The 26,247-nt window shown below is 33.2% G+C and overlaps 3 protein-coding genes and 1 long non-coding RNA gene across 4 annotated transcripts; 3 read left to right on the forward strand and 1 right to left on the reverse strand.

The window, feature by feature from the left end:
• The first annotated feature begins 657 nt into the window (after positions 1–657).
• LOC130644851 (putative ankyrin repeat protein RF_0381) lies at positions 658–3,535 on the forward strand. Its single transcript, XM_057450621.1, has 2 exons — positions 658–874; positions 1,091–3,535. Exons 1-2 carry the CDS (start codon positions 810–812, stop codon positions 2,175–2,177), a joined length of 1,152 nt encoding a protein of 383 aa, XP_057306604.1. The 5' UTR covers positions 658–809; the 3' UTR covers positions 2,178–3,535.
• Positions 3,536–7,966: 4,431 nt separating this feature from the next.
• LOC130644852 (beta-1,3-galactosyltransferase 5-like) lies at positions 7,967–16,636 on the reverse strand. Its single transcript, XM_057450622.1, has 2 exons — positions 16,620–16,636; positions 7,967–9,141 (listed from the first exon to the last, which is right to left on the reverse strand). Exon 2 carries the CDS (start codon positions 9,101–9,103, stop codon positions 8,096–8,098), a length of 1,008 nt encoding a protein of 335 aa, XP_057306605.1. The 5' UTR covers positions 9,104–9,141; positions 16,620–16,636; the 3' UTR covers positions 7,967–8,095.
• Positions 9,334–14,503, forward strand: LOC130644854 (uncharacterized). The gene is made up of 4 exons (XR_008982634.1): positions 9,334–9,614; positions 11,224–11,533; positions 12,456–12,524; positions 13,902–14,503. It is a non-coding gene; the product is annotated as an uncharacterized LOC130644854 (long non-coding RNA).
• A 6,856-nt stretch (positions 16,637–23,492) lies between the features above and the next one.
• On the forward strand, positions 23,493–25,983 carry LOC130644853 (beta-1,3-galactosyltransferase 5-like). The gene has a single exon (XM_057450623.1). It carries the CDS (start codon positions 23,682–23,684, stop codon positions 24,672–24,674), a length of 993 nt encoding a protein of 330 aa, XP_057306606.1. The 5' UTR covers positions 23,493–23,681; the 3' UTR covers positions 24,675–25,983.
• The last annotated feature ends 264 nt before the right edge of the window (positions 25,984–26,247 follow it).

The following is a 26,247-nucleotide window of genomic DNA, read 5'->3' on the forward strand; positions in this document are numbered from 1 at the left end:
AAATATCCATCCAGATTTTCAATTAACAGTTTTTTTCAACATAGGATTAATTATACAATCACAAAGTTCTCTATAACTAGCAGAGGACCTAAATTGTGGAATACATTTCTTGGTAACGACATGAAAACTATTACATCACTTAACGAATTCAAACCTAAACTAAAACATAAACTATTGACTACTGCCAATCTATATTTATTTTAGAACACACGACGGTTACAACGTACGACACATATAACACAACTCCTCATCATCGTCAATGCTAACCTTTTATATAGGTTGGGGGCTTGGTGATAAGGCTATTATAGCCTTCTTCTCGCTCCTGCCATTTTTTACCTCTCTAGCTAATATTTTCAGCATATGCAATCCTATCTTAGGTTATACGATATAATAGCTTAAGATTGGTATTTTATTTTTACGGAAAGCTGTATATTCTTCAACGGCAAAATAAAACTAAAAATAAAAAAGTACCCTGGGTGCTTTATTCTTTACTTTAAATCAACATATTCAACAAGCGGCCCTGAGTCAACTATTAGACTCCTTTGAATAGTTACAGAGTTAATTAAGGCGTCACATGTTCTAATTAATTAAAGAACCAATGTCGGCAATTTTTATGGCAATCTTGATATTACAAATGATGACGTCTTGCGTATTTTTTAAAGCACATGAGACATAAGTAATTAATGCAGTGTATGCATGTTTAATGAAATTTGAAGCGACTTTTACTTTCGCAATACAAATATGTGTCTGTTTACCTAAGCGAAACGACGAAATATAAGCATAGAACGTCTTCTCAGCAGATATAAAAAATGGGAGCTTCAGAATCTTTAATAGTTGATGGTACCATAGAATCTCCACGACAGCCTCAAAATGGGTATGAAATTTATCATTTTGCTTTCGATTCAAACTCTTAAATTACAATTTTTCGTTTATTGTCAAAGATGATATCTATTTACAAGTTTGGAAAGAAAATTTTTAATGCCAGGTGAACGATAAAAACAGAAATTAGACTTCTCCCAAGACCTAACCTCGTTTACTGTCTATAAAGTCAGAAGGACTTATTTCAGTTCTTAATTCCTTGTTTTTATAGAACACGTTTTGACCAAGCAGTCATAACTGGTAATTTGGCTAATGTAAAAGCAGCCTTACAACAACCGAATGTTGACATCAATAAACAGTATCAACTTGGAAACACAGCTTTATATTATGCTTGCACTCGAGGCTATGATAGTATTGCTGAGTACCTGCTACAGAATGGAGCTAGCATGTGTATCGCCACCAACAGCGGTTTGTTACCAATACACGCGACGGCGTGGACGGGCCACGTGCACGTAATGCGAATCCTAATAAAATATCATGCAGATGTTAATATAAACAGCAAGAAAATGATGTGTCCTTTGTTCTTAGCTTTAAGAAACGGAAACGTAGATTGTGCAGAGCTTTTACTTGAGAATGGAGCTGATTTAAAACGTATGAGTAGGTTAGATGACCTATTGGTAAAAGCTCCTTGGAATGGTGATGAAAAAGTTGTACAGTTTTTGATTAGGCATAAAATAGACGTCACTGCTCAAGTGGGTAAAAAGGGGAATCATATGATCCACCTTGCTGCGTGGAACGGGCATTACAAAATAGTGTCCTTGCTTCTTGATCAAGGGGAAAAAGTTTCGTGTAAGGGTCACGCAGGACTGACCGCTCTTCATAATGCGACTTTAAATAATCACCTTCAAACTGTGGAGTTTCTTTTGGATGCTGGTGCAGATATCAGTTCTCAAAGCGACTCTTTTCTGCAGCAGCCCCTTCACTTAGCAACATCAAAAGGTCATTCAGACATCGTAATTGCTTTACTTAACCATGGCGCAGATATTTCTGCGCGCGACAAGAATGGGTTAACACCTTTACATTACGCAGCTAGTAAGGAGAATGCTGACATCATCAAAATATTAATAAACTTTGGTGCTGATAGATTGGCTAAAACATTGAAGGGAACACTACCCGCTAGCTTGGCGAAAACTAAAGAAATAAAAAACTTGATCAATGCTATGGTCACCACGCCTTGCGTTAATAGCCCCGCGGCTTCGAGTGTAACCATGCCTTCTGCTCCTCCAATGGAGTTTTTACCCAAGGACAGAACTCTGTGCCCTTCAATCACAATGCAAATCACTCGAAGCAGAAATTGATGAAATAAGCATAGAAATCCAATCTCTGCAAGTTAAAAATGACAAAACATCAAATTTGGAATGTCCACTTTGCTTCGAAATACCAAAACCACCGATGAAAGTTTTTCAGTGTGAAGAGGGTCATATGTTTTGCGAAGGTTGTGCATCGTATGGTATAACACATTGTCCGGAATGTCGAGTGCGTTTGGGGGACAAATTTATTCGCAATCGTAGGTTAGCGGAAATAATAAAGGAAACGTATTAACCCTATTCGGTCCGGGGTTTTTAGAACATACTATGACCGGGGGGGGGGGCGGATTCCGCCCCCCCTCAATAACTTTTCATAGGATTGTTCAAATTGAATCAAACTTGGCACACTTATAGTACGTCATAAAAGGAACAAAATGGCGGCAATAAATTTTTGCTTGCGTCAGCACATTTTCTGTGACGTCATCAGAAGCTTGAAAATTGTTAAAAATGCCACTATCTGCTTAAAATATTATTACTTTTGTTCTAGAGCGAATTTTTACATTCTGTTTGAAGTTTCTGAAAGCTAAATAAATTTTTTTTAACATATCTTCCAGTTTTTACATGGAACGGATAAAAAAATGCCAAAAATTGCCCGAAAATCCGTTTTTTTCCGATTTTCGTGTAAAATCCGACAAAACCGGGAAATCGAATTAGTCACGTGTCAAAATTATTCAAAATGATTCTTCTTGATGAAACAAAGTTGTGTTGCAAGTTTCAAGTTATAAGGATAATCCTAACAGGAGTTATTATATTTTCCCCATTATAAGGATTTCATAGAGATTTTAGGGGTAGTTTCGAGTAATGGCCAATATCAAAGCCTTTGAAAGGTATGGGACCTAAAAATTTAGCATGCAGGTGTCTAATAGATAAATGTTGAAACTTAGTAAGTATCATAGCCATATAAGAAAGCAATCAGGAGTTATTAAAAAAAAACCGTCAGGGGGGGGCGGAATCCGCCCCCCCCCCCCGGACCGAATAGGGTTAACATTGATTTACGATTTTGAAACACGGAATTGTGTATATATCTTTTTTATTTAAAAATTAGTTGTAAGAAAGGGAGAAGAAATGCACTTAATTTGAAAATTTTTAAAAAAACAGTTTTACAATGCGTGTCCGAAAATCTGAAGACTAATGAACTGTTATAAATCGTTTGAAATTCGGCTATCTGAAATACAGTAAATTTGGTATATTCCTGATTTTGTTTTGACATCGAAAAGAAACTTGAACTTCCTCAGCCCTGTGTAAGAGGTGTTTTGGATGCAGATTAGCTTTTCAGAAATATGAAACATGTTTCATATATGTCTTGTTATTAGTTACTTTGATAAAATACAAGAAATGTCTGAAATTTTCTCGGCCCGAGTTCTTTATAATGAGGTTAAATTTACAATAATTACAATAACATACTATATTTGAAAACACTTAAAATCAAAATAGCATCTAAAGAATTTCTAGAATATCTATTCAACCCTTAGTTTGAATATCAATAGATTTTTCTGTGTGCTATTTTCACTCATCTTTCTCTGCTAAATGTACAAATGAATCACGCGAGGAATACGATTTGGTTGTTGTGGCAACGTATGACTTATCTACTTTGCTCGATGGAGCGTGTTCGATTTCTTTTAAACAAGCCAGTTCCACTTCCTCCGCTATTTCATCAGGTTTTAGATCAATAAAAGCTGGGTTATCGAGACCTTGATTGTGTGAGTGAACTTTTTCTTTGTAAGATGCAAGTCCTGATTTAACGTTCTCGACAGAGATAACCAAAACTTCTGGTGTTTGTTTCCTCGAGAGTTTGTCATTTTCTTGGTGGGAAACTGTTGTAGAAGATTCTTTTTCTTCGCCATCTTTTTCTTCTTTATCCTTTTCTTTTCCTCTTCATCATATTCACAAATCTTCGGGCGCTGCACATCTGTATATCTTTGACTCGCTTCTCTCATCTCTCGAAACGCCTTATCCCAATCTATATTGTATGCATCATTTTCTCTGAAAAGATGTCAATAAAATTAATTTAATTTTGCGAGTTTTTGTAAAAGCCGCGAAAGTTAACACTGTATTTTTATTTTGTAATTTAACACCAAGAAAGAAAATTTGTTTCATGCCACTGCCTAAGTACAAAGAAACAAAATGAAGATGAAACAATACCTCTTCTCTTGTTGTTTTTGTTTGTGTAAAAAATATGTGATAATGTAAAGAAGAATAAAGAAAAGCGACAACACGATCACTATGAGCACTGTAACGTGTTCTAAACAAAATGGTAGCCGTTTAAATGTGTTTGGAAACAGATTATTTGTGTATAGATGTGTATAGGGACAACGACCACTAACGAAATAAAAGCGATATAAAGGAATTGTTTTTCTTATCCAACAAAAAAGAAATCCCAAAAATTTATTTTTGTAATATATTTCAAAAAATGATCTTTCGCGATGAAACCTTTTCAAAAACTTTCGCGGAACATCTTTGGGGCGAAAATCGTGAAAGTTTCTCTTTAAAGTATGAGCAAGCTACCTTTTCTCAAAAAATAGACCTGAAATGAATTAAATTCGCGAAAAAGTACTAGTAGGTTCACGAAAATAACTTTTCGCAAAAAAAGTTAATTCGCAAAAAAAAAACTTCACTAAATATCCCAGCATGACTACTTGGATTAATCTTAGCGAAAATCATTTTGTAGACCTCACGAAAATAAGTCTTTGTGAAAATCAGTATTCAAAACTTTCACTGCTTATTAAAACTCGATTATACTTACCAAAGTTCTCTCTGTTACACTTCACACGACCATCACCTTTGAATCCTTCATCACAACGACAAGCATAGCTGTCAACCATCTCATGGCAAGTTGCGTTTTTAGCACAGACTACATTGAAACATCTGCTTCCTGAAGAATAAGAGGTTTTGTTGTGTACAGTAATGCTTGACATAAAAAATTTTTAGTCCATAGGATATAAACGCCAAGTAGCATTTTAAACTAGGGAAAATTTTATCGTGCTTTTTAAGTTTTAATATATGTAGAATTTAGAATTTAGAGGTTCAAGCTAAATTTGTTTAGCCTTGGAAAAATTCATGCGAATTCGCCCACCGTACGTATTTCTGCATCGGTATTAATAAATTAATAAAAAATATATTCCGAGGAGTAAACCTGCGGTGCAACCATTTTGATTTACAGACGTACAGCGAGCATTTTAATATAAGTGACGTTCTGTTATCTTGGAGCCTAGAATGTACAACATCCAACTTTATTCCCCCCCCTCGCAAGTATACGTCAAATTTAGACTGTTTTAGCAGTTCATAGATTATAATTTGACATTACCGTTTTCCATTCTCCCTTTGAGCTCCATCCAATGGTATAAGTAGGTTCTACATGAATTGACTTCACAAACTTCACTCATACATTAAGATTACATGAAGTTCATACAACCTCGTCCTCACGCCAGCTTAGGTGGTTGCAGGTTCAACTAACAAGCCCTGGGAACAAAGTTGACAGTTGGTGTTGATATTCTGGTTTCGAAAATACGACAAAACCACTTAGTTAGCCTAAAGTCGTAGCTGGTTTTTACATTTACTACTTAAACATAATGTGAGCTACAAAGAACGTAAACTTACCCATGGCTGTATTTTCACAATTCAATAAACCGAGCTATATCATTAACGATTTTTAAAAAATCAATACAGTTGAAATACATAAGCAGACATATAGTATTAAAATTAGCATAAAGAATTTTTTTATATCGAAGAGAGATGACTTCCTGCGACTTCAATTAAGCGCGAATGATGACAAAAACATTTTAGTCACGAAAAAAAAGATTGCTAAACGCCCATCCTTGATTAAACGCCCCTTTTTCTTAATAGATTTTAACTGCCTTTCTTTAACCCTATTTGGTATGGGGGGCATAAAGTGCCCGCCGCATTTTCAAAGTGTAATAACTTTTTAAACACTGGATGAAATTACCTGAAATTTTGTGACTTTGCCTAACTTTTATTGGACTTACGGAAAATAAAAAAAATAATTTCCAAAAATTGTCCTATTATTGTCACTTTGTCCTTTTTGACAGTTGACATATCAACTTTTTTATTGTAGTGGTAAAAATAAATGCTTTCTAAACTAACCAGTTGTATGAATATAAGATTATGTATGTGATAGTGACCAAAAGTCATCATACAATATTGATATGCATGCTGTGTAATTTGCAGACAGGAATATTGGTAATTTACAGACCAGAATGTTTGTAATTTTCTATTTTCTATTTCTATTGACATATGTTAACGTCATAGGTCTTTTTGTCCCATGTCAATCCAAATTGTCTTTATTGAGTAGCTACTGACGTAAGTGCTAATAGATATACCAAGTTTTATTCCATGACAGCTACTAACACTAAGGGTTCTCTAACATGATTTTTCAAAAAAAATTCTTGAAGATTTGAATTCTGATCGATTTCCATTTTCTCTTTAGAGAAATCCTTTGTCTTTATACCACCTGTTAATGTTCCTAATAATATCTTACATTCTTATATTACTTTTTTAAAGACTAGTACTGTAAATAGTTTTAAAAAAGATAAAAAACAAGAATTTCCAAGAAAGACATATTTTCTTCAACCATTGGCTCATTATGACGTCATCACTTCCTGTGATGACTCGTCAACCGAAATATTTTGTCACTAATTAAGTCACAACATATTGATGCTTCTTTGTGCCAAGATTTGTCACTTAAAACCAAACTGAACAAAAGTTACAGCCCGCGGGCACTTTATGCTTACAAGGGTCAAAAAAGCCCATACCAAATAGGGTTAAGAATTATAATAAAATTTTGATGTAACTGTTGCTGGAAATCTATTCGACTCTATGGCATGACACATGGTCTGATCGGCGTAACTCTGATTATTGGTCACTGTCTTTGTCATAATGTTGTCATTTTCAGTCAGTAACACAAGATGAAGTTTTTAAAAAAAGGATTGATTCGAAACTTCAATTGTTCACTATTTTTTACAAGAGAATTGTACTCGTCTTTCAAGAGCGTTAAATATTAGACCCTATAACGTATGATGTTGTGTGGACAATATTTTTAGTACAGCATTAGTTTCAGTTCTTTCATGTTCTATTCACAACACCAACATCAGCGTTTTGGGCCAAAGAAAAGATTCATACCTGACACACTAATTGGAATAAAATGAAACTAAATACTGACCAAGTTTTACGTTCCAGCTTTCAGTCGTGCTAACAGATAGGGACCTGATGCCCTTTACTGAGCCAAAAAAAGCCTGAGCTTCTAACATAATATTTCCGTTCTCTGTACCGTATTAAAAATATTTTTTATGTCGTTTTAACTTAAATCTTGGCTTAGATATTTTTAACATGTCCCGTTCTGTCCAATACGGTACAGACAGTTTGTAAAACGGCCTAGGAAATATATTAGTATTACACAAAACCTTTACTTAATTGTTGTTATTAATATACTTACAAATTATGTAAATCATACTTTTTGGCAAAAACCTAAGTTTTAACTTTAGGCTCCGCTATTTTAACTTGATATTATTAAAATTAATATGAAACGCGTGCTCTCGTTAAATCCTCGTAACTGAAAATAAAAGAAACGCTACAAGATCTGGGATAAAAGTTGTAGATTATATTATCGCATTCAATTCTATTTTATGAAACATGTGTCGGTTTTTATCTTTCAATGCAAGCACATGTAAAGGGCAACCTTGTCCTCAAGCTCTTCTTCTCTTCTAACAATCTCGTACGGCGAGATTAGAGCTTTGGGGACGAGGTGTAAAACAGAAAAAAGAATCACTTTAAGATTTTATAGTAAAAGTAAAATACAGCTATAAGACTATAAATAAATAGAAAAAACTGTAAAAAATAAATGAAACAGTTAATAAAAACTTTAGATAGAAGATAAAAGGAATTGTTGGCGAGTGTTAATAATCGTTCATCGCGTCAATGTAATGCGTCCTCACGAAGGAGCTTTCAACATTTTCAGCTAGCATACTATAAAATAACTTTAACACGCAGCTTCTTTTTTTTGTATATATTTCAGAGTGATGTGCCAAAGAAGTGTTTTTATAATCACAATTTTTCTCGAACATTCTGACATTCGGTATGTGCCTCGCCACAACACCAGCATTCATGATTAACATACCAGTATGGACATCTTCCAATCGAAATAAAGTTTTATGAAAATACGGAATTATACCGGCTATAACATCTCTTGAAAATATAGCTGACCCACCGCTAACAAAATCAGGATAATTTTTCGTCCCATACTCTTCAAGGGTTATTTTCAGTTTTCCTTCTCTGAACACATTAGCTTTGACATGTTTACGTCCTGCGTACAATTTAGTCTTGGGTGTATCTGGATGATTTAAGATTTGAAAAAGGACAAGCAAGTTAATATAAACATCTTCATCCGCCTTTAATAAATAATCAAATTCACAGTGTTTATACGCCCATTCGAAAACCAGTTCAGTTTTTCTTGGAAGTTCATAATAACCCTCGTAAAAATCACCTTGTATTATGTCTCCGTATTTCTCGATCTCCTTATTGAGTTTTTTTTGGGTTGCTTTATCAGCTGTTTTTGCTACCGCAAAGAAAGTTCGAAAATCATTTGTGGTGTGTGATTTTAAGCCTTTGCCCCACGTTTTTCGAATGGTATCTCTACTTTGGAAACTCGATACGTTACTAATTACAACAACCAACAGCTTTATCGGGTCTTTACTGCATGAAAAGTTCGATAATAATTTCGTAACATGAATGTGTTGGTTAAGGTTAGTAAAATTCGCCTTAACGTATATTCTTGAGTAGTCCAGTTCGATTACAAATTTTCTATAGTATAAATCTCTTCCAAACAACGTCAGAAATACACAACAAGTTGTGAGTAAAAAGACTATTCTGTAGTTTATTTTAATTCTTAAGCTTGCCATTTGCATCCCTCCACACACTCGTTTTCGTCCAACAATATCTTCTTCTAAAAAGTTGTTAATAAAAAAAGTCAATAAAAAAAGTTAAAACTGTAAATGTTTTTTTATAAAATTATAACACAACGATAAATATATATTTTTTCTGTTTGCGCTTATAACAAACATGGCTGTTATTCACAATAGATGAAGACAGATGTTTGTTTTATATCTCGTATAACAATAAGTGTTTATGATGAGCAAAGGGTACATTGTTCTTGCAATTTTTTCACAAAAGCGCATATGAAACGTTCCCTATTGAACTGTTCGGTATTTTATTTTTAAGTATTAAGTTTTATTTTCTTCTCGCCTTTTTAATAACAAACCGTTTTATGATGAAAAGAAAGTAAGTTGTCGCGAATCTTCCACGCTTTATATCACCTACGAATACTCTTGGATTTAATGCATTCTGCAGGTGACGAGACAAACGAAAGCGGTTGGTTTCTTAACGAAAAACTTAAAAGAGAAGCAACAAACCTAATCGGTGGGGATAAAACTTTCAAAGCAATGTTCTAAAAGGGCCCTGTTTCCTCGCCTCCAAAATTGTTAAACCTAGTTTTACTAATTCGCCATACTTTCGAGTTCCATTGATAATGTGCGAAAGTCGAAATTAAATCCCTTTGTTCAAACATATCGGTTCGAGCAAATAACTTGATTGTAAATAATATAATCAGAAGCTTAAACATTATTAAAAAGAAACAGAGTCGAAAAAGTTTTAAAATTGATATTTTGACCTTACATTCCAAAGGCCATCATCAGATGCATATATTTTTACAGTAAAATGTGTAAGAAGTAGTAAAATTTGTTGATAAAAGATTACACGTATGCGATAAAATAAAAACAATAAAGTTAAATAGGTTCAATTATGTTAAAGTGTCAAAAAATAACACCTTGCTATAATTCACTCCATTTATACAAGAGTGATAATATAGTTAGTTAAAAAGCTTCAATGACACTGATTTCTCTTGTGCATTTAGTGTGGGCTTATGTTTTTAATGGTTTTGGTAATGGTTTGGTTTGGTTTAATGGTTAATGGTAACCACTATTTTGGTGTACGAAGACACGAAATAGTGATGCACAATCTACGATGACAAAAAATTCTGGTGGAAAAATCAACAAGGATTTTTCCACGTGTCAATAACAACATTTAGCTAATAATCGCATTTAAAAAATAAGGAAAGAAATAGTTTTAAATCTAGTCATAACATAATGTTAATCACAGTCGGGAAAATTTTAGCCTTAAGATTTTAGAAGGAAATGAAGAGAATAATCAAGCCTTTACTTTTTTCAATGGCAGAAATTTCGACCTTGAAATAGTTATTTGCAATTCATAATCAGCCCTGTTGAAAAGTATGTCGATTTCTCACAAAATACAAAGTTTAAGACAATGTCGTAGGAAAGAATCATAATTACTGGCCGAATCCTTTTTTAAAATTTCGGAAATGTCTACTGGTTTAGAATAATACATGTCTATCTAAGTAATTTTAGGAGATTTTAAAATGCTTAGTGACCTGGAAAAATTAGCAATCAAGCAAAAATCTTTGCTTTTCCAATCTGACTGAGTGATCAACTTGGCACACGTTTAGAAGAGCCTTATTTATCTTTTTATTATTCACGTTCTTTAACATTATTTAAATTTTACCCGTCAAGACTTTCATATCCAAGATTTTCTAAACCGTCGTGCTGCATCCAAATTATATTACAACTAGAAAAGAAACAAAGGGAAATAGATTACCTGACTGATACAAAAAACCGGTTAGTACGAAAAAATCCGATGATTTAATTGGTTTACGGCTTATTTTAACAGATCTTTGTATGAAGCCATGATAACCGGTTTTGGAAGCCATTATTAAAATAGTATCATAAAAAAGTAAACAAATAAATAAAATTTTCATAGCACTCAAAAAATATAAAAAATGGCTTACTTAAACCATTATTTCGTTTCAATTCACATAAACAATGATTCGAATTTGTTTTTTGTATTTGACAGCACAACATCAAAACTCAATGTCCGTTAATTACACAATTTTTAAAATCGAACGATCTTGAATTCGAAAAGTATCAAAATCGAACATGCGTTTTTTCTTCCTTAGTGACTTGGGAATAGCGACTTGAGTATAGCTTTGATTGTTGATCTGTTCTAAAACTACAGGCGAATGCGTAGACGATTACAGACGAATAACAGACGAAAACAGACGAATCACAGACGAGTACAGACAAGTTACAGACGACTTACAGAGGAGTACAGATAATCACAGACGAGTATAGACAAGTTACAGACGAGTACAGACAAGTTACAGGCGACTTACAGACGAGTACAGATAATCACCACAGACAAATTACAAATCACAGACGAGCCGATTTTTTTTCTATCTTTAAAAATGAAACTACATAAAAAGAAAAGTGAGTTTCCCCACTGACTCTTTAAATTTTTAAAATAATGTAGTTTTCCCGAATTTCTCATAAATATATAGGACGTTACATCATTATTAAAAATAGGAAACGTAGAGCAAAAAGCACATTCGATTCACCTTTTCGTTGGATGTGTGACTCGATTTGTGTCATAAATATAAAATAACAAACAGTTTTATTCATGTGAGCGCGTGTTAAATGTTGTACAATTTTATTTCGATTTACATAGATTTCATAAAAGTTGTTGGCTACTTAAATATTTCACGTTTCATTTTTAATAATAATTGCATAAATGGATGAAATATGGAAAAGCAAAGATTTTAGTCTAAAAAGGTTGATAAAACACCAAATAAAAAATGTGCAGAGGCAGTGAAGTTTCATGGAATGTTAAAAATATGTTGATATTATTTATTTTCCCAATTAATATTTATTGTAAAATATCCATCTTTTTAACGTTATATAATCGACGCCTCTTGTAATTCAAGTTTGAAAGGAAGCGCATACCCTTTTTCGTCTTTGTCTCCATAGGAAACGAAGCAAAAGCCAGTTCGTAAGAGTTTCTTCACCTTTAGAGGCTTTTGACTCAAAATTGTTATGAAATTTAAAAAATACTAAATTTGTAAGCTACCCCCCTCGTCCCTCGGTCCCTAAACCGTTATAACGGTGCGCTGATATCAAATGCTTCAAAAATGCAAAATGTCCTGGGAATGAGGTTGATAACCTACACTTTTTTTATAAGAACCGTAACATTTGGCTTCAGCCTAAGGTGTTCTTACTTTTCTCATTTTAAGAAATTGTTCTTTTGTGCTTAATTGTACAAGTTGATTAATTTCGGGAAGATTAATTTTCGCGAAAATAAGTATGAATAAGCTAAGCTGGCTTCTATTCAATTGTTTTATTTATTTTCCAACAGGACTTTATAATGACCAGAAGAAAGGGATGGAAATTAGTGATAGTGATGAAGATTGTGTGATAACTCGAGGTGCGTTTCTTTTAACTGTTGGGGAAAGAATATTTTTTAAAATATTCTCTCCCTAACAGTGAAAATTTCAATATAATTTAAAACACCATTAACTTAGGTTGTGAGCGAGTTTATTGAAAAAAGATAGTTTACATTTGTAGTTGAGGTGTACATAGCTTTGTTATGAATATGAGATTTGCATATTATTCCATGGTTTTCACTTCAATACCCGCATACATTTTACACAATTCAACTTTACTGTTAAAACCTAAAAAATAATTAAGGTACTACTGGTATACCCATGACTCTACACTGGTCGTCTGTGATTCGTCTGTACTCGTCTATGATTCGTCTGTACTTGTCTATGATTCGTCTGTACTTATCTATGATTCGTCTGTGTTCATCTGTGATTCGACTGTACTCGTCTGTAAGTCGTCTGTAACTTGTCTGTACTCGTCTGTGATTCGTCTGTACTCGTCTATATTCGTCTACGCATTTGTCTGTAGTTTTAGAACAGATCTTGATTGTTTTGTTCAAAAAGGAATATTTATTTGCAGACCAGATAAAGTCAGGTAATAAAACGGATACTGACCGGTTTTAATGTTGCACTGTAAAATACAATGCCCTCAGTCAAGGGCACAGACCTAGTTCGGTCTGTACTTTTGACCTCGGGCTTTGTAACTTGTAGTACAACATCAAAACCGTTCAGTATGCGTTAAGTACAATCAGTCAGAGAAAATGTTGGCATATCACCGCAACTTTTAAAGTCCTTTCCTACAATTAGTAATCTCGGTTGTTTATATTAGGTTTGAGTAGGGCGATTTGCACAATTGTTTCGCCGCACGCGCATATCAAAGTGTTTAGTGATTGTATATTCATATGTTTTATAGTTCTTGGATAATATATACTTTTGAAAATGGCCTTCGCGACTTCGGCGCAGCGGCAAAAGGAAATGCGCTGCGAAATGTTTCTCAGTTACAGTCCTTTGACATTACTTAGATGATATATACCCCTAAGAATGGCCTTGGCGACTTCGGCGCAGCGGCGAAAGGTAATGTGCAGCGCAATCTTTCGCAGTTATAGTTCTTTGACCTATTGTAGTAATATATACCTCTGAAAATGGCCTACGCGACTTCGGCGCGGCGGAGAAAGGTAATGCGCTGCGCAATGTTTTGCAGACTAACCATAACCCCAACCCCAACCCCAAACCTTCGACGGTGCAGCGAAGTCGCGAAGCGAGATTAACAGTTATGAAACTTTTACTGTTTGGTAAAAATACAAGTCATAACGCGCAGCGATGCGCAGCGGCGAAACATTTGTGTAAATCGCTGGCCCTATGATAATTTAGTATGCTCGTCGTTATTATGTCTTCCTCACTGCAATGTTTTTTGTATTTAGGGACCAAGTATGATAAAGGCTTCAACTTACGGGGAACAGCAAAATGCATTATTGTATTGTTCTTTTACATGCTGCTTTCTGGAAATTCAATGTCTCAGAAAAAAAAACTTGGCTAGATGGGAAGTGTTAAATAGTCCGACTTTTGTTTTTATCTTTACTAGGAAATTTATCAGGTTATGTAAATACAAAACTACTAGCCGTAAATACAAAAATGGTCTTTTATTTATGAACATGTCCTATTCTTTACTTCGTGGTGTTTGAGAGGCCTCTTATTGCGTCACATAATTTTTGGCTCTGGAACTGAGTCGAAAGTCAAAGCAAAAAAAAGCAAGCAAAGCAGCACTGGCGGACTATGTGAAATTATGATCATAATCATTCCTCTCATTGCAAATTTGTAACCCTCCTGTTATGTACAACTGTATCATTTTTCAACAAAGATTTCCTTAACAAACTTTCACAGGTAGAAACCAAAGTTTCAAGCTAAAAGTTCTCCTAGAGCGTTAATTCGCAACAGTTTTTTTCGCTATCTTTCACGAAATTTTATATCTGCGAAAAGTAAAAATTTTATGAATTTTTTCATGCGCTAAAGTTTCTGCACTTCACGTTAACTTACTATATAATCACGTTTTTATAAATTTAATTTAATCATTCTATCATTGGTCTATAAAACAAGCTTCAACAACAAAACAATAACAACTCCAATAAACTAAATTTACCGCTATTTAAATAGATCTTTCAAAACCTTCAGAATCGTCCAAATGATCTGAAGACGAGGACGTTTTCTTTGCCATGGTACATTCTTCAAAACGTCCCAACACTAACGTTTGCAATTAGCTCTTAAACACCTCACTGGTTTCTATTTATTTATGTCATTTCATTTCTGTTCTTGTTTTTTTTCTATCGCCTTTCATACTTTTCTTCCCTGTTTTCGTTTCTCACGTATAAGAAATTTCCGATTTATTTAAAAGGACCTTGAGACAATTATTTTTACGTGCAATGTGCATACCTCATACACATTTTTTTGTTTCACCTATTTTTTGTTTCACCTATTTTGTTTCAACTTCTTTTGTTTCAACTTTTTTTGTTTCACCTTTTTTTGTTTCAACTTTTTTTTTGTTTCAGCTTTTTTGTTTCAGCTTTTTTTGTTTCAGCTTTTTTTGTTTCACCTATTTTTTGTTTCACCTATTTTGTTTCAACTTCTTTTGTTTCAACTTTTTTTGTTTCACCTTTTTTTGTTTCAACTTTTTTTTTGTTTCAGCTTTTTTGTTTCAGCTTTTTTTGTTTCAGCTTTTTTTGTTTCAGCTTTTTTTGTTTCACCTATTTTTTGTTTCACCTATTTTGTTTCAACTTCTTTTGTTTCAACTTTTTTTGTTTCACCTTTTTTTGTTTCAGCTTTTTTGTTTCAGCTTTTTTTGTTTCTGCTTTTTTTGTTTTGCCTTTTTTTGTTTCAACTTTTTTTGTTTAACGTCCCAGTTTTAGAGAAGAATTACGTCTATTATTTTTTCACAGTGACTGCGAAACTATTAGGATTATGGGTTTCAAAATCATTTTAAAGTGATTTGTTTGGGCAACACACAGAGGGGCTATTGTGAAATTCAGTGTGATGGTGACGGATGGACAAACGATACTTTTATTTCTGTTTATGATTCAAGTTGATAAGCTGTACTTAAAGATATTAAAACACGATAATCTAGCATCAAAACAATAAAAGCAATAATGGTCAGGAATATTAAAACTTTTAAATTCGGAGTTAATTATTCATCTATCAAGTTTATTTTTTTTGTTTCACAGTTTTATCGAAATTTACTTAATTTTGGTCACCGCCTTAAGTTAAGCAAATGTGTCAACCATACTGTAACAGACTTGCAAACAATGGCATTTTAGGTTTTTGGAAGGTTCGTTCCCAATATAAAAACCTGAAAAGCCCTGGAGACGAGGTTAGTTGATGTGGAAAAACACGAGTTGTAAGGTACGTCTGGTAACAAGTAATTCTACAAAGAATAGACTGCTGAAATTTATTTGCTGCATAAGAAAAAGTTCATATAGTTGATATAAATTCTGACCTATAAAGTAAAACATTGCCCAGAAACGTGGTCTATGAAACTGTCTATTTCAACAAAAAACACCATGTCAAGTTTAGGTATCCTCACAAATTTTAGAGCCTATCCTGTCCAGTTGAACAATCTTATATTTGTAACACCACAACAAGTGGGTCGATAAAATAATTGTGCATGTTGAACAAAATGACAAATTTGAAATAATCGCAAACACGTGCTGGGTTGGAGAGTAAAGGGTGTGGCTTCTTAATGACCGTTGGAATAATTAAATAGCTACACTTATTTAAGTTTGTCGCTTTCTTTCCACTATTTTGGTTTCTCCTTTGTTTACTTTCCTTGATTTATTTCCTCTTTTTTAAACTTTATGCTCAACGAATTAAAAAAAAAACATTTGCACTATCAATATTCTGTCAGGTAATCGAATACTTCCACCTACCCCCACCCTCTCAACTCCCTACCCCCCAACAACCAAAACACTCCTACAATTTGCTAAATTTAATCGTGAATTTTTAAATTTTGAATTTGGCGAATTCGTGCTGTGATAGTATTTCGGGTTCTTATATAATCCCCGAAGCCTCTACCACCCCTGGTTCGCCTTGGAGGTGAGTAAAAAAATTTAGCGACAAACTAAGGATAAAAAAAAGTAACAGTAGTTTCTTACCTGTTAATAATTTGCAGAAGTATCTTTTAGTTTCTTCAAAAACATTGAAACTTTAAACTCGTTTCTGCAAATATACGATGCTAGTTATATTACACAGCTCATTTGTTATTTATCCTTTCAAAATATATCGAGAAGAATATATATCTCTTTAATATTTCATGAATTATTTATAATGTATTTGTGTTATATTATTTATTAGTTAAATTTGAATCTTATGAATTAATTGCAATACCTTGTAGAAAAATAAAGATTGATCAATTTAGAAAGTTAAGAACCCCGCGCGGCCACCTGGAATCCAAAAAGTGGACAAAGCTCAAAGAATTACTTTTTTAAACACACAATGCGGGTATAAGGTTGAAAACATTGTTGCGCGGAAATTTAACGTGTATGGAAACAAAAAGAATAATAAAGAAACACACCACAGTCTTTGCTTTTATTTGTGAAATTATATAGTTGTTCAAATCAAAATTTTAGCCATAAGGCTTCAAGCCGTTTAATATTCACATATTATTACTAACAATTTGTGACGAAATTGTATTACGTCATAAAAAATAATAGATCCAGCTCGATAGTTCCGTAATTCAAATTTTTTGCGCGAAAAAAGATTAAAAAAAACTGACATTCGTCGTCGTTTTAAAATGATTGCAACAGGATTTCACAGGTATCGTTTAAAACAATTGTTTTCATAAGAAAGCATTTGAGATTCTGAAATGAGACATTTTCTATGGCAGACGTAGTCCTGTGAGATATTGTAGAGAAACGTGGAGGAATTTATTAAGGAGGGTATGTCCATGGCAAATTTCAGACATATTAAATACTAAAAACGCGAAACACGTAGCTAAGTTATAGTTTACGTTCTTTTAAATTTTGGTGCCGTTTACGTAACCAGGTGTCTTGAGTAACAAAATAAAAACCTCATTGTCCTTCGAAGTAGATGGATATTAATTTATTCCTTTTTAGTGATTAGAAGTATTATCTGTGGCTGCGTCGAGAAGAACACGTGGTTACGAGATTAAAACGGAATGGATACCAATTAAAAAACGTTCCGAACTATCTACTTTCAAGCTCGTTTATCAAGTTATTATGACAACAGCGAACCTGCTTACCTTAAACTCGCTCAACGTCAGTCAAGAAGACAAGAAGAAGCAACTGAACAAAAGCAACATAATCCTAGATACAGCGGAGAGGTAAACGCTTTAATTTTTTGGCAGCAAAAACCCATTACGAACCCGAACGAACGAATACGAAATAAGAAGGTCAAATTTTGCATCAAGATTATATTTATTTCTTGAAGCACTTTCTAGAATTCTTCAAGACAAGAAGTTTTTCTTTTTTTAAGTCTCGACTTTTTTTATTAGTTATTAGTTAGTAGTAGTAGTAGTGGTAGTAGTAGTAGTAGTAGTAGTAGTAGTAGTAGCAGCAGTAGTGTTTAAATTATTTCTAATACATTTTCACTTTTATATCTCATATTCGTTTTGCTCTGTCACCCTGTGATAGCAACCGTTTTCAATATTCCTTTTACATCTCTCTTCCTTACTTGTGTCTGCACCGGATTTACTTGCGATTTACCAGCTATAAGTGGTCCAAAATGGATTTACTTATATAGAAATCTTAGAGAATCGCCATAGCTTTCAAATAAGTTTGTCAACAATAAAAACAAAGCGTGGTGAAAACGGTTGTAAAAGACAGGCACTTGTTACTGTCAAATCACCAAGAAATGAAGTATTCAAAGCTGCACGAGAAGAACTTCAAGGCAGTGCTTCCTTGATGGGTTATTGACGTGGCAAATTTTATTCTGAGATGGTTGGAAGTAACCGTGATGGTGGAAGTAAGCAGTGACGGTGGACAGTAACTCAATTGATGGTGAGAAGTAACCAGTGACGGTGGGCAGTAACTGAATTGATGGTGAGAAGTGACCAGTGGCGGTGGGCAGTAACTCAATTGATGGTGAGAAGTAACTTGGAACGAAGTTGTTACTCACTAATTCATTTAGTACTGTAACATTCCTAAAAAAACGAGAAGTCTTTTTTTGGCTGGTGAATCATATCTTTGATATTTAACTTGTAACTTTTTAGTTTTTTCTTTGTTCCATTCGTTCCATGTTTCTGACTGTCTCCACTCTTTGATCTGATACGTGACAGAAGATTACTTAAGTCAGTTTTCTTATAATTTCGAGTAATTAATTAAGTTTTGCGGCAATATGATGTCTCATCTGTTACTTTCGAAGGGGGGATCTGTTTAGCCCTCCCTCTCCCCCCTCCCTCATCTCTACCAGGTCTTCAATAACCTTAAAAAGCCCAGTCTGAATAGGGTTAAGCCTGATTCACATGCACTTTTTTACAAAAGTAAAAAAAAAAGCACATGTCGAAAATGCTCCCAGGGCTTTATAAAATATACCCAAAGTCAAGCTAAAGAGCTATTTACAGAAAGGCATAGGGTGTGGTCAAGGTTAACCTAAATTTAGTCATCAAATTAGTTTTGTTATTTATTTTTTTTACTAAAAATAGTGAACTGAAAATAAACTTTTTCATTCCATTTTGCTTTTACTTTTACTTTCATTCCCATTTTACCTTAACTGATAACGAGGTTGTTCTTTTAAAAACGAGGCAAGTGATGACTAATAATTTAAGAAGTGTCAGCTGCTATTAATAATCAAATATATCAATTTATTTCGCGTTTGTATAGGACATAAAAATCACGAGTTTATTGTTACAAAGTGTTGTAAAAACTACATTTGCGCAATTTATTGATATTTTTAGTGATGTGACGTAAGAGAGGACATGTCATGTTTTTACATGGGTTTATACAAGCCTTCTGACACGTTTGGTTGACATACTTACAACCCTCCTTCGTAGTTTACAAATTCGCCTTGACTTGAATATCAATGTTGACATGTTAACAAAGAATGTTAAGGATGTGTTTTTGTAGAAAGTTGATAAATATAAAAAAATTACAAGCAAACATTAATAAATAATAATTTTTTGTTAGAGAAGATAAAAACTAACCTAAGATTAAAATAAACTTTTTTTTTTTTATATAAAATCAACCGTTGTATAGGCAGCTAGTATTTAAATAGTAAACAACTTTGTACCCAGGATTTGGGAACGAGGTTGAATAGTGCAGTTTGTCAGGTTCATTATATAAACCGTGCCGCGCCCAGTCCAACTCACAAATTTTTATCATGCATCGGCTCGTCTCGGCTTTGTTTGGCACGGTGCGACACACCATTTTAAACTGATATAAAGGAAAATTTTTAAAACGGTAGCTGTCTTTAACAAAAATTTTTGCTAAATAAACTGTTTACAGCGCTATGCGCACCAACCTCGATCCCAGGGCCTGTACCGTTTTTATTCCCATATAAAAAAAATGCTACAGGCCCTGGAATCGAGGTTGTATGCGCACGCTTCAGCATGGTTCGACTCGTATTCAGTTTTATACAGCTGAGCCAAGCCGCCCTCTATTTCTGTCAACAGGTGGCATAAAAACAATAACAACATGACACAGCTCCTCCGCCATTTTAATACGAACAGCTTCTTTCTCCTGTTTGTCACAGACTCGCCGCCTCCGCCAAATAATAATTTTTCGTAGAATTGTTTTACATTCATTTTATGCATTACTTATAGGTTTTTTAAACATATTTATTTGTTTATGGGTTTTAATCTTTTAGTAAATGTCTTAAATTTATTTTTCAAATTTGTCATATATTCAATCTTTCTATTTTTTGTGATGACGTCATCGCTGACGAAATGACTTTTGTCAGCGATGACGTCATCACAAAAAAATCGTTCAATTTTTTTTACCCCAATGATGTTCCAATGACTTTGTCGACATGTGTACTAAGTTTTAATACAATAACATGTTTCCTTCATCGTTTTTGGAGGGAGGTTTTTTTTTAGCCCTCCCCCGGCTTCTCAGAGCCCCCAAAATAGCCCGAGTTGCAGTGCAGCATTTTTTTTTCATGAAATTAAATTAATTTGATTTTGTGCAACAATTCCCCGCTACAGTGCCATTTTGTTTAACACTATGTAAAAAATGTTAAAAACGGTTAAGCGTTTCATTAGCAAAAAAAAAGAACCTCTGGAAATGGTTAAAGGGGTTACAAAACGATTTAATAAGCTCACTTCTCGCAATTTCCAAAAAATGGCGTGTAATTAACGGACCACTCAAAAGGTCAAGTTGCAAGAAATTATACTAGTCGGTGGCCCGTGAAAAATCCACGAGTTCGCTGGTTCTTTTTATACCGTATTGCGTGCGTCCTGCTACTTGCGGAACCATTTTGCGTGACAACAGAGGTATACGGTTGTAGACTAGTTGTCAACCCGTGGAAAAATCCACAGGGTCGCCCGTCTCCTATTTTTATCGCATTTCGTGTGTCCGTAAAAGACAGACAAACAGACAAACGACGGTTATCATTTTAGAGATAGACGTGTGGGCCACCTGTTTATGAATAAATAATTTTTTTGACGAATTTCCAAGTTTTTTATTTATATTTTTAAAAAAAAGTTTTCTTTTAGTATTCTTTTTGGCGGTAATATAAGCTACGGCCTGTAAAATATATCAAATATGAGTAAATTAAAAGTTTGTTTTAACAAGGGAACAGAGACAACTCGACAAGCTGTATTTGTTAACAAATGCTATGTTATTAGCTTTAGGAAAGCAATTAATGACTTTAAAAAGATTTTAAAGTCATTGTTGTTGCTTAGACTGGCTTTATGTACAATAAAAGTATATGTTTGATATAGCTTGTTTGTTAGCTACAGTACACGTCCGTTAATTCGAACACGCTAGCGCTGAATTATTTGTTCGAATTAACGAATGCTCAGATTATCGGAAGTTCAGAAAAAACAAGAATTTTTATAAACGTTTAAAGGTTTTATGCTAATATAGATTTTTTTTCAACTTTACTACAACTTTTTATAAAAATCTTTTAACGTTGTTTGCTTCGAGATGGGCAAGTCTCCAAATTCCTTGTAAACTTCATTTTATTGGAAATGTCAATTTAATCGATAAATTGAAAGAAATATGCCACCATTGATGCAATAAAAATAAAAAAGAAAGAAAACATTTTTTATTTCCCCATAAGATTTTATTTACACAAAAAGGTCGAATTAACGAGCATTGTAGCCTTGGGAGTAAAAAATTGTTCGAATTATCGAAATGTTCGAATTAGCGGAGTTCGAATTAAGCAGCTCAAAATATAAGACTTTATTAAACCAAACTCAAGGGACTTAGCAATTTTTTCGAAATAACGGAAAGTTCGCTGTCTGTTTTTATTTTATTAGAAAGTTTGAGTTAAAAACAAAGTAAGTAATTATGTCGAATAATTTATGGATATCCAAATATGTAACTTTTCTGTCATTTTCAGTTATATTTGAATGGCCAATATGATATTTAGGATGATTTAGGATGTTGTTACTCTCTTCAGTAATCATGAGCTTTTCCACCGCCATTAGCTCTGCTTTTGTGTAAGCCACTAAAGACGAAAATCAACACCGTTTCGTAGTCCTTTAAACACGAATCAGGTCGATGCCAAATGTTCTGTCTGTTAAATTGATTATCTTATATATTGGCATAAGTAAACATGCTACCGGTTTTTTGAGTAAGAACGTTGAAGCTTTTGTCAAAAATATATGTTCTTATTTTAACAAAAAATAAGAATATACACTCAGCCTTTCTTTCTTCATAAATTAAAACCGAATCACCGCTGGATGATATTGGCGACCATTTTTGTGATGAAAAGTAGAAACCAATTTAACCTTTTCTCATGACAAAAAACGCGATCAATCAAATTCGAGTATTGATGGACGATCGTCGTAAAAATCGTCCCGTGGAGATTCGCCTTAATAAAAAAAAAAAAAAAAAAAAAAATACGAGAATGGAATTACTAAAAAATAATTCTTAGCACACAGTTTCTTTTTTATGTACGATGTAACAATTTATTTAAAAAAATAATATCGCAACTTTTTCAGAAGCGCACAAAAAATTCAAAGCTGAAAAAGTGTAAAAGTAAGCACGTTGATGGTTAGTTTGTTCACTTTGCATTCGCGCGCTTTTTTTCTTTCCTTGTGGTAACTATTCGCGGTATTTTGGTATGGATAAACTTCCTGTTGTCTCCTTTTTACATTGTAAGCGTCTTTAGATAAGCATATGCTGGTTTTTTATGATCTCATTGTATTTTAGTTGGATAACGAAAAAAATTCACGCTCTTTTCATGTTATTTTATGATGGAAACCAACCAGAACAACTACAAAATTCTCCATCGTATAAACAGATTATTTTAAATCGTTATAGAGCCTGGTTTCTACGAATGTTTGGAAACCTATAGATAATGTGATATATGTCAAAATTTAAATTGGCGAAAGTTGTTTTCGTTTAAAGACACACTTCATTTTTATTGATTTTATTCATATTTTCGTTACCATTCACAATTTAGCAACCTTTGTCTGTCTATTTGTCAAGCTAATCAAACATCATGTATTGTTTTCTAACTTTTATCAAGAATTTTAAAAAAAATTTATTGTTATTATTATAGTTACAGCTCGTTGATAATATTGTTTTGATAAACGATCAAGCATGTACGGGGGAGTGTTTAGTTTATTCGCAATTTATCATTTTTCCGTCGTCCTCCCAATAATTAAGTATACTTGAGAGTTTTATAAAACGTCGCGTTGAATAATTACTCCAGCGTTGTTTGCGAAAGTAAAAGATGTTATTTGAGTTATTATATGAATTGTTTTTTTTTAGCCGAAAATACTGTTAAAAGAAGAATAGAACGAATAAGTATAGTTCTATATAATAATACAAAAAAGTTTTTTGTTGTAAAAGTTTTGCATAGATGAGAAGAAAGTTATGAAAAAAAAGACAGTATGGGCTGGAATATTTTTTAAAGGGCGGTTTTAATTTAATTATATTTATATAGGGAGAAATGTTTAATAAACTTTGATATTTTATGCTTTAGAACACAACGAACGTCGATCAAGAATACACAGATATTAACAAATGTTTAGTCAAAATATCAACAAAAAATTAAAAACGTAGTAATAACATTTCAAACATTATAAAATGGGTTTTAAAAGGATCGATCGTTTTATAATAATAATACTGCTATTTTTCTTATTTTTCCTCGTGTATCTGCTTATTATGAACGATAAAGAAGATTCGCGAGTAGAATTGGACGACTCGATAGTGTTTATGAAACCAAACTTGTCGTATTTGAATTTGTCTTTCCACGCTTCGAGATTAATATCGAATTTCAACTGTAGCAGAGAACATTTACGGTTATTAATTGTCGTTACGAGTAACGTATCTAGCGTTTACAGGCGAAACACAATCCGTATGACTTGGGGTAGAAGTTTGAAACAGCACCAAACAAACGAATTTAAAATATATTTTGTTGTTGGGAAAATCAACGACCAAGACACCATGAGTAAACTAGATAAAGAATCAAAACAGCATAACGATATAATTATCGGTGATTACACCGAACATTTTTATAACCTTTCCTACAAGTTTGAAACAATTTTCGAATGGGCGTATAAGTACTGTTCCTATGACTACCTGCTGAAAACAGACGACGACGTATTTGTGAATCTGCCGTTAGTGATGGATTTACTTGGTCACGCGAAAACACCGAAAAACAAAGTCTACTTAGGATTGAGACACCACCACCCACGTGTTGCCCGAAGCGGGAAATATAGCGTTACATACGAAGAATATGCAGCCAAAACGTACCCAGACTACTGCGGCGGTGGCGCCGTCATATTTTCTAACGATGTTGTTAAAAATGTGATTCCGTATTTTCAGAAGTCGCCTTTTAAACTAGATGATGTTTATGTGGGAATGTTAGTTTATAATTCAGGGTGCGAACCGATCTTAAACGAATGTTTCGACTTGTTGGACGAAAGTTGCAGTTTTAAAAATAATAGCTTAGCTACGCATTCGACGTTACACACGAGAAATAGGAATTGTATCTTAAAATTATATTATAGTATGCTGGCTAACAGTGTTGATAATTTATTTGCAAGGACTCATTATATTGACGCGAAACTTTCTTAGCGACAAGTTTATGTATGATTTACAAGAATCACATTTAAAGATGTCACTCAATGTGGGTGTAAAGAGCACGTTCTTGTGACCCATACTCATATAATATCTGCAGTAAAAATGCTTACAACAATAAGAACATTTTTCAAAGAAAAAAATGAGTATAGTACGTTTGAAACGTTTTAAAATTGATACACTGAGTAAAAAATGTGATACAAATATTAATATAGATAGATATACTTTTCCATAGAGGGTAGTATTTATGATTAGTTGTTATTTTTTATTCTATTTCCTAATTATTCTCATTTTAAAACTAATTAAAACGATTGAATAAAAAAAATAATTAAAAATAATTAAAATGACATTGCAGCATCACGCATAATACTTCTCATACAACATCTTATAATAAAAAACAAGTCTTATTTGACAATTCCAATTACTCAAAACGACTGCATCATTTTAAAATTTAGACAAATTTAGATCAATTTGATCTTGACATTTGTCCTTTTTAATTCAGGCAGAACCAAAGTAAAATTCAGCTCATGTCACACAAAATATTTCTGTTATATTTTTCTACTTTTGTATTTTATATTCTTATATTGGAAACGGAGCATAATTGCCAATGAAAATTTACCTTTTTTTAGTCTTGCAATCAATAAGTTTTCCAACTCTGGTTTCAGATTTTCTTTTTTATCAGGCTGGCATAGTCTCCAACCCAAAGCATTCATCATACGAAATAGAGTGTCCGCTGATGAAATTAAAATTTATTATGAATTAGTTTTTTTAGGAATTATTTTTTTTACAAACAGATTCGTTACTATAAATATAACCAGTGGGCAAAATTATTTCTAGTTTTTAAACAAAAATTTGTCATATTATATTGCCACCTTGACTATTTACAGTAACTCTCCGTTTGAGCCTATTTACGATTGAGCTCTCTGTAAGGAAGCCAAAACTTTATTAACCTCCGAATAAAAAAAAACTATAGCAATATTTGAATATATATTTTTAAAAATTTAGAAACCTTTATCCATTTCATCGACAAAATTAACTACTTTTTCGAAACTTTTTAGCGCCACCCACTCAAACACCTAAACCACCGCTCTAAAAAGCACACACACACAAAAATTAGATACGCCCAGGCGTAAAGCATCACAGTAAATAGTTTTCTCTTTCTTCTTTCGAGTAATGTTATTGTTTGTAAAGCTTCGACAACTTGTTATGTATTAAAATAGTGGGGAAATATTCTATTTTTTAGAAATCACATATTTTGTGGAGATAATTTTTATTTTGACGACAGAACTCAATATTTTCGGTCTCATTATTTTGTCTTCTACGTTCCTTGAGATTCGGTCAATTGATTTTAGAAAAATTGTGAAAATTTAATCTGTTGTCAAGAAAAATCAGGAAAACCTATTTAAGTATTCTGAAGTCACGTGGTTACTTCTATCGTTAAAATCAGAAGTGCAAACTCAAAATATTTAAAAAGTGATACGATTTAAGAAATTACATTTTTTTAAACCCACCCACCCCTTGTAAAGCTCCTAACAAATGTAGCACCATACACTCACCAACCCCATCCTTG

The sequence above is a fragment of the Hydractinia symbiolongicarpus genome, chromosome 5 (assembly GCF_029227915.1).
Source record: "Hydractinia symbiolongicarpus strain clone_291-10 chromosome 5, HSymV2.1, whole genome shotgun sequence".
Lineage (NCBI taxonomy): Eukaryota > Metazoa > Cnidaria > Hydrozoa > Anthoathecata > Hydractiniidae > Hydractinia > Hydractinia symbiolongicarpus.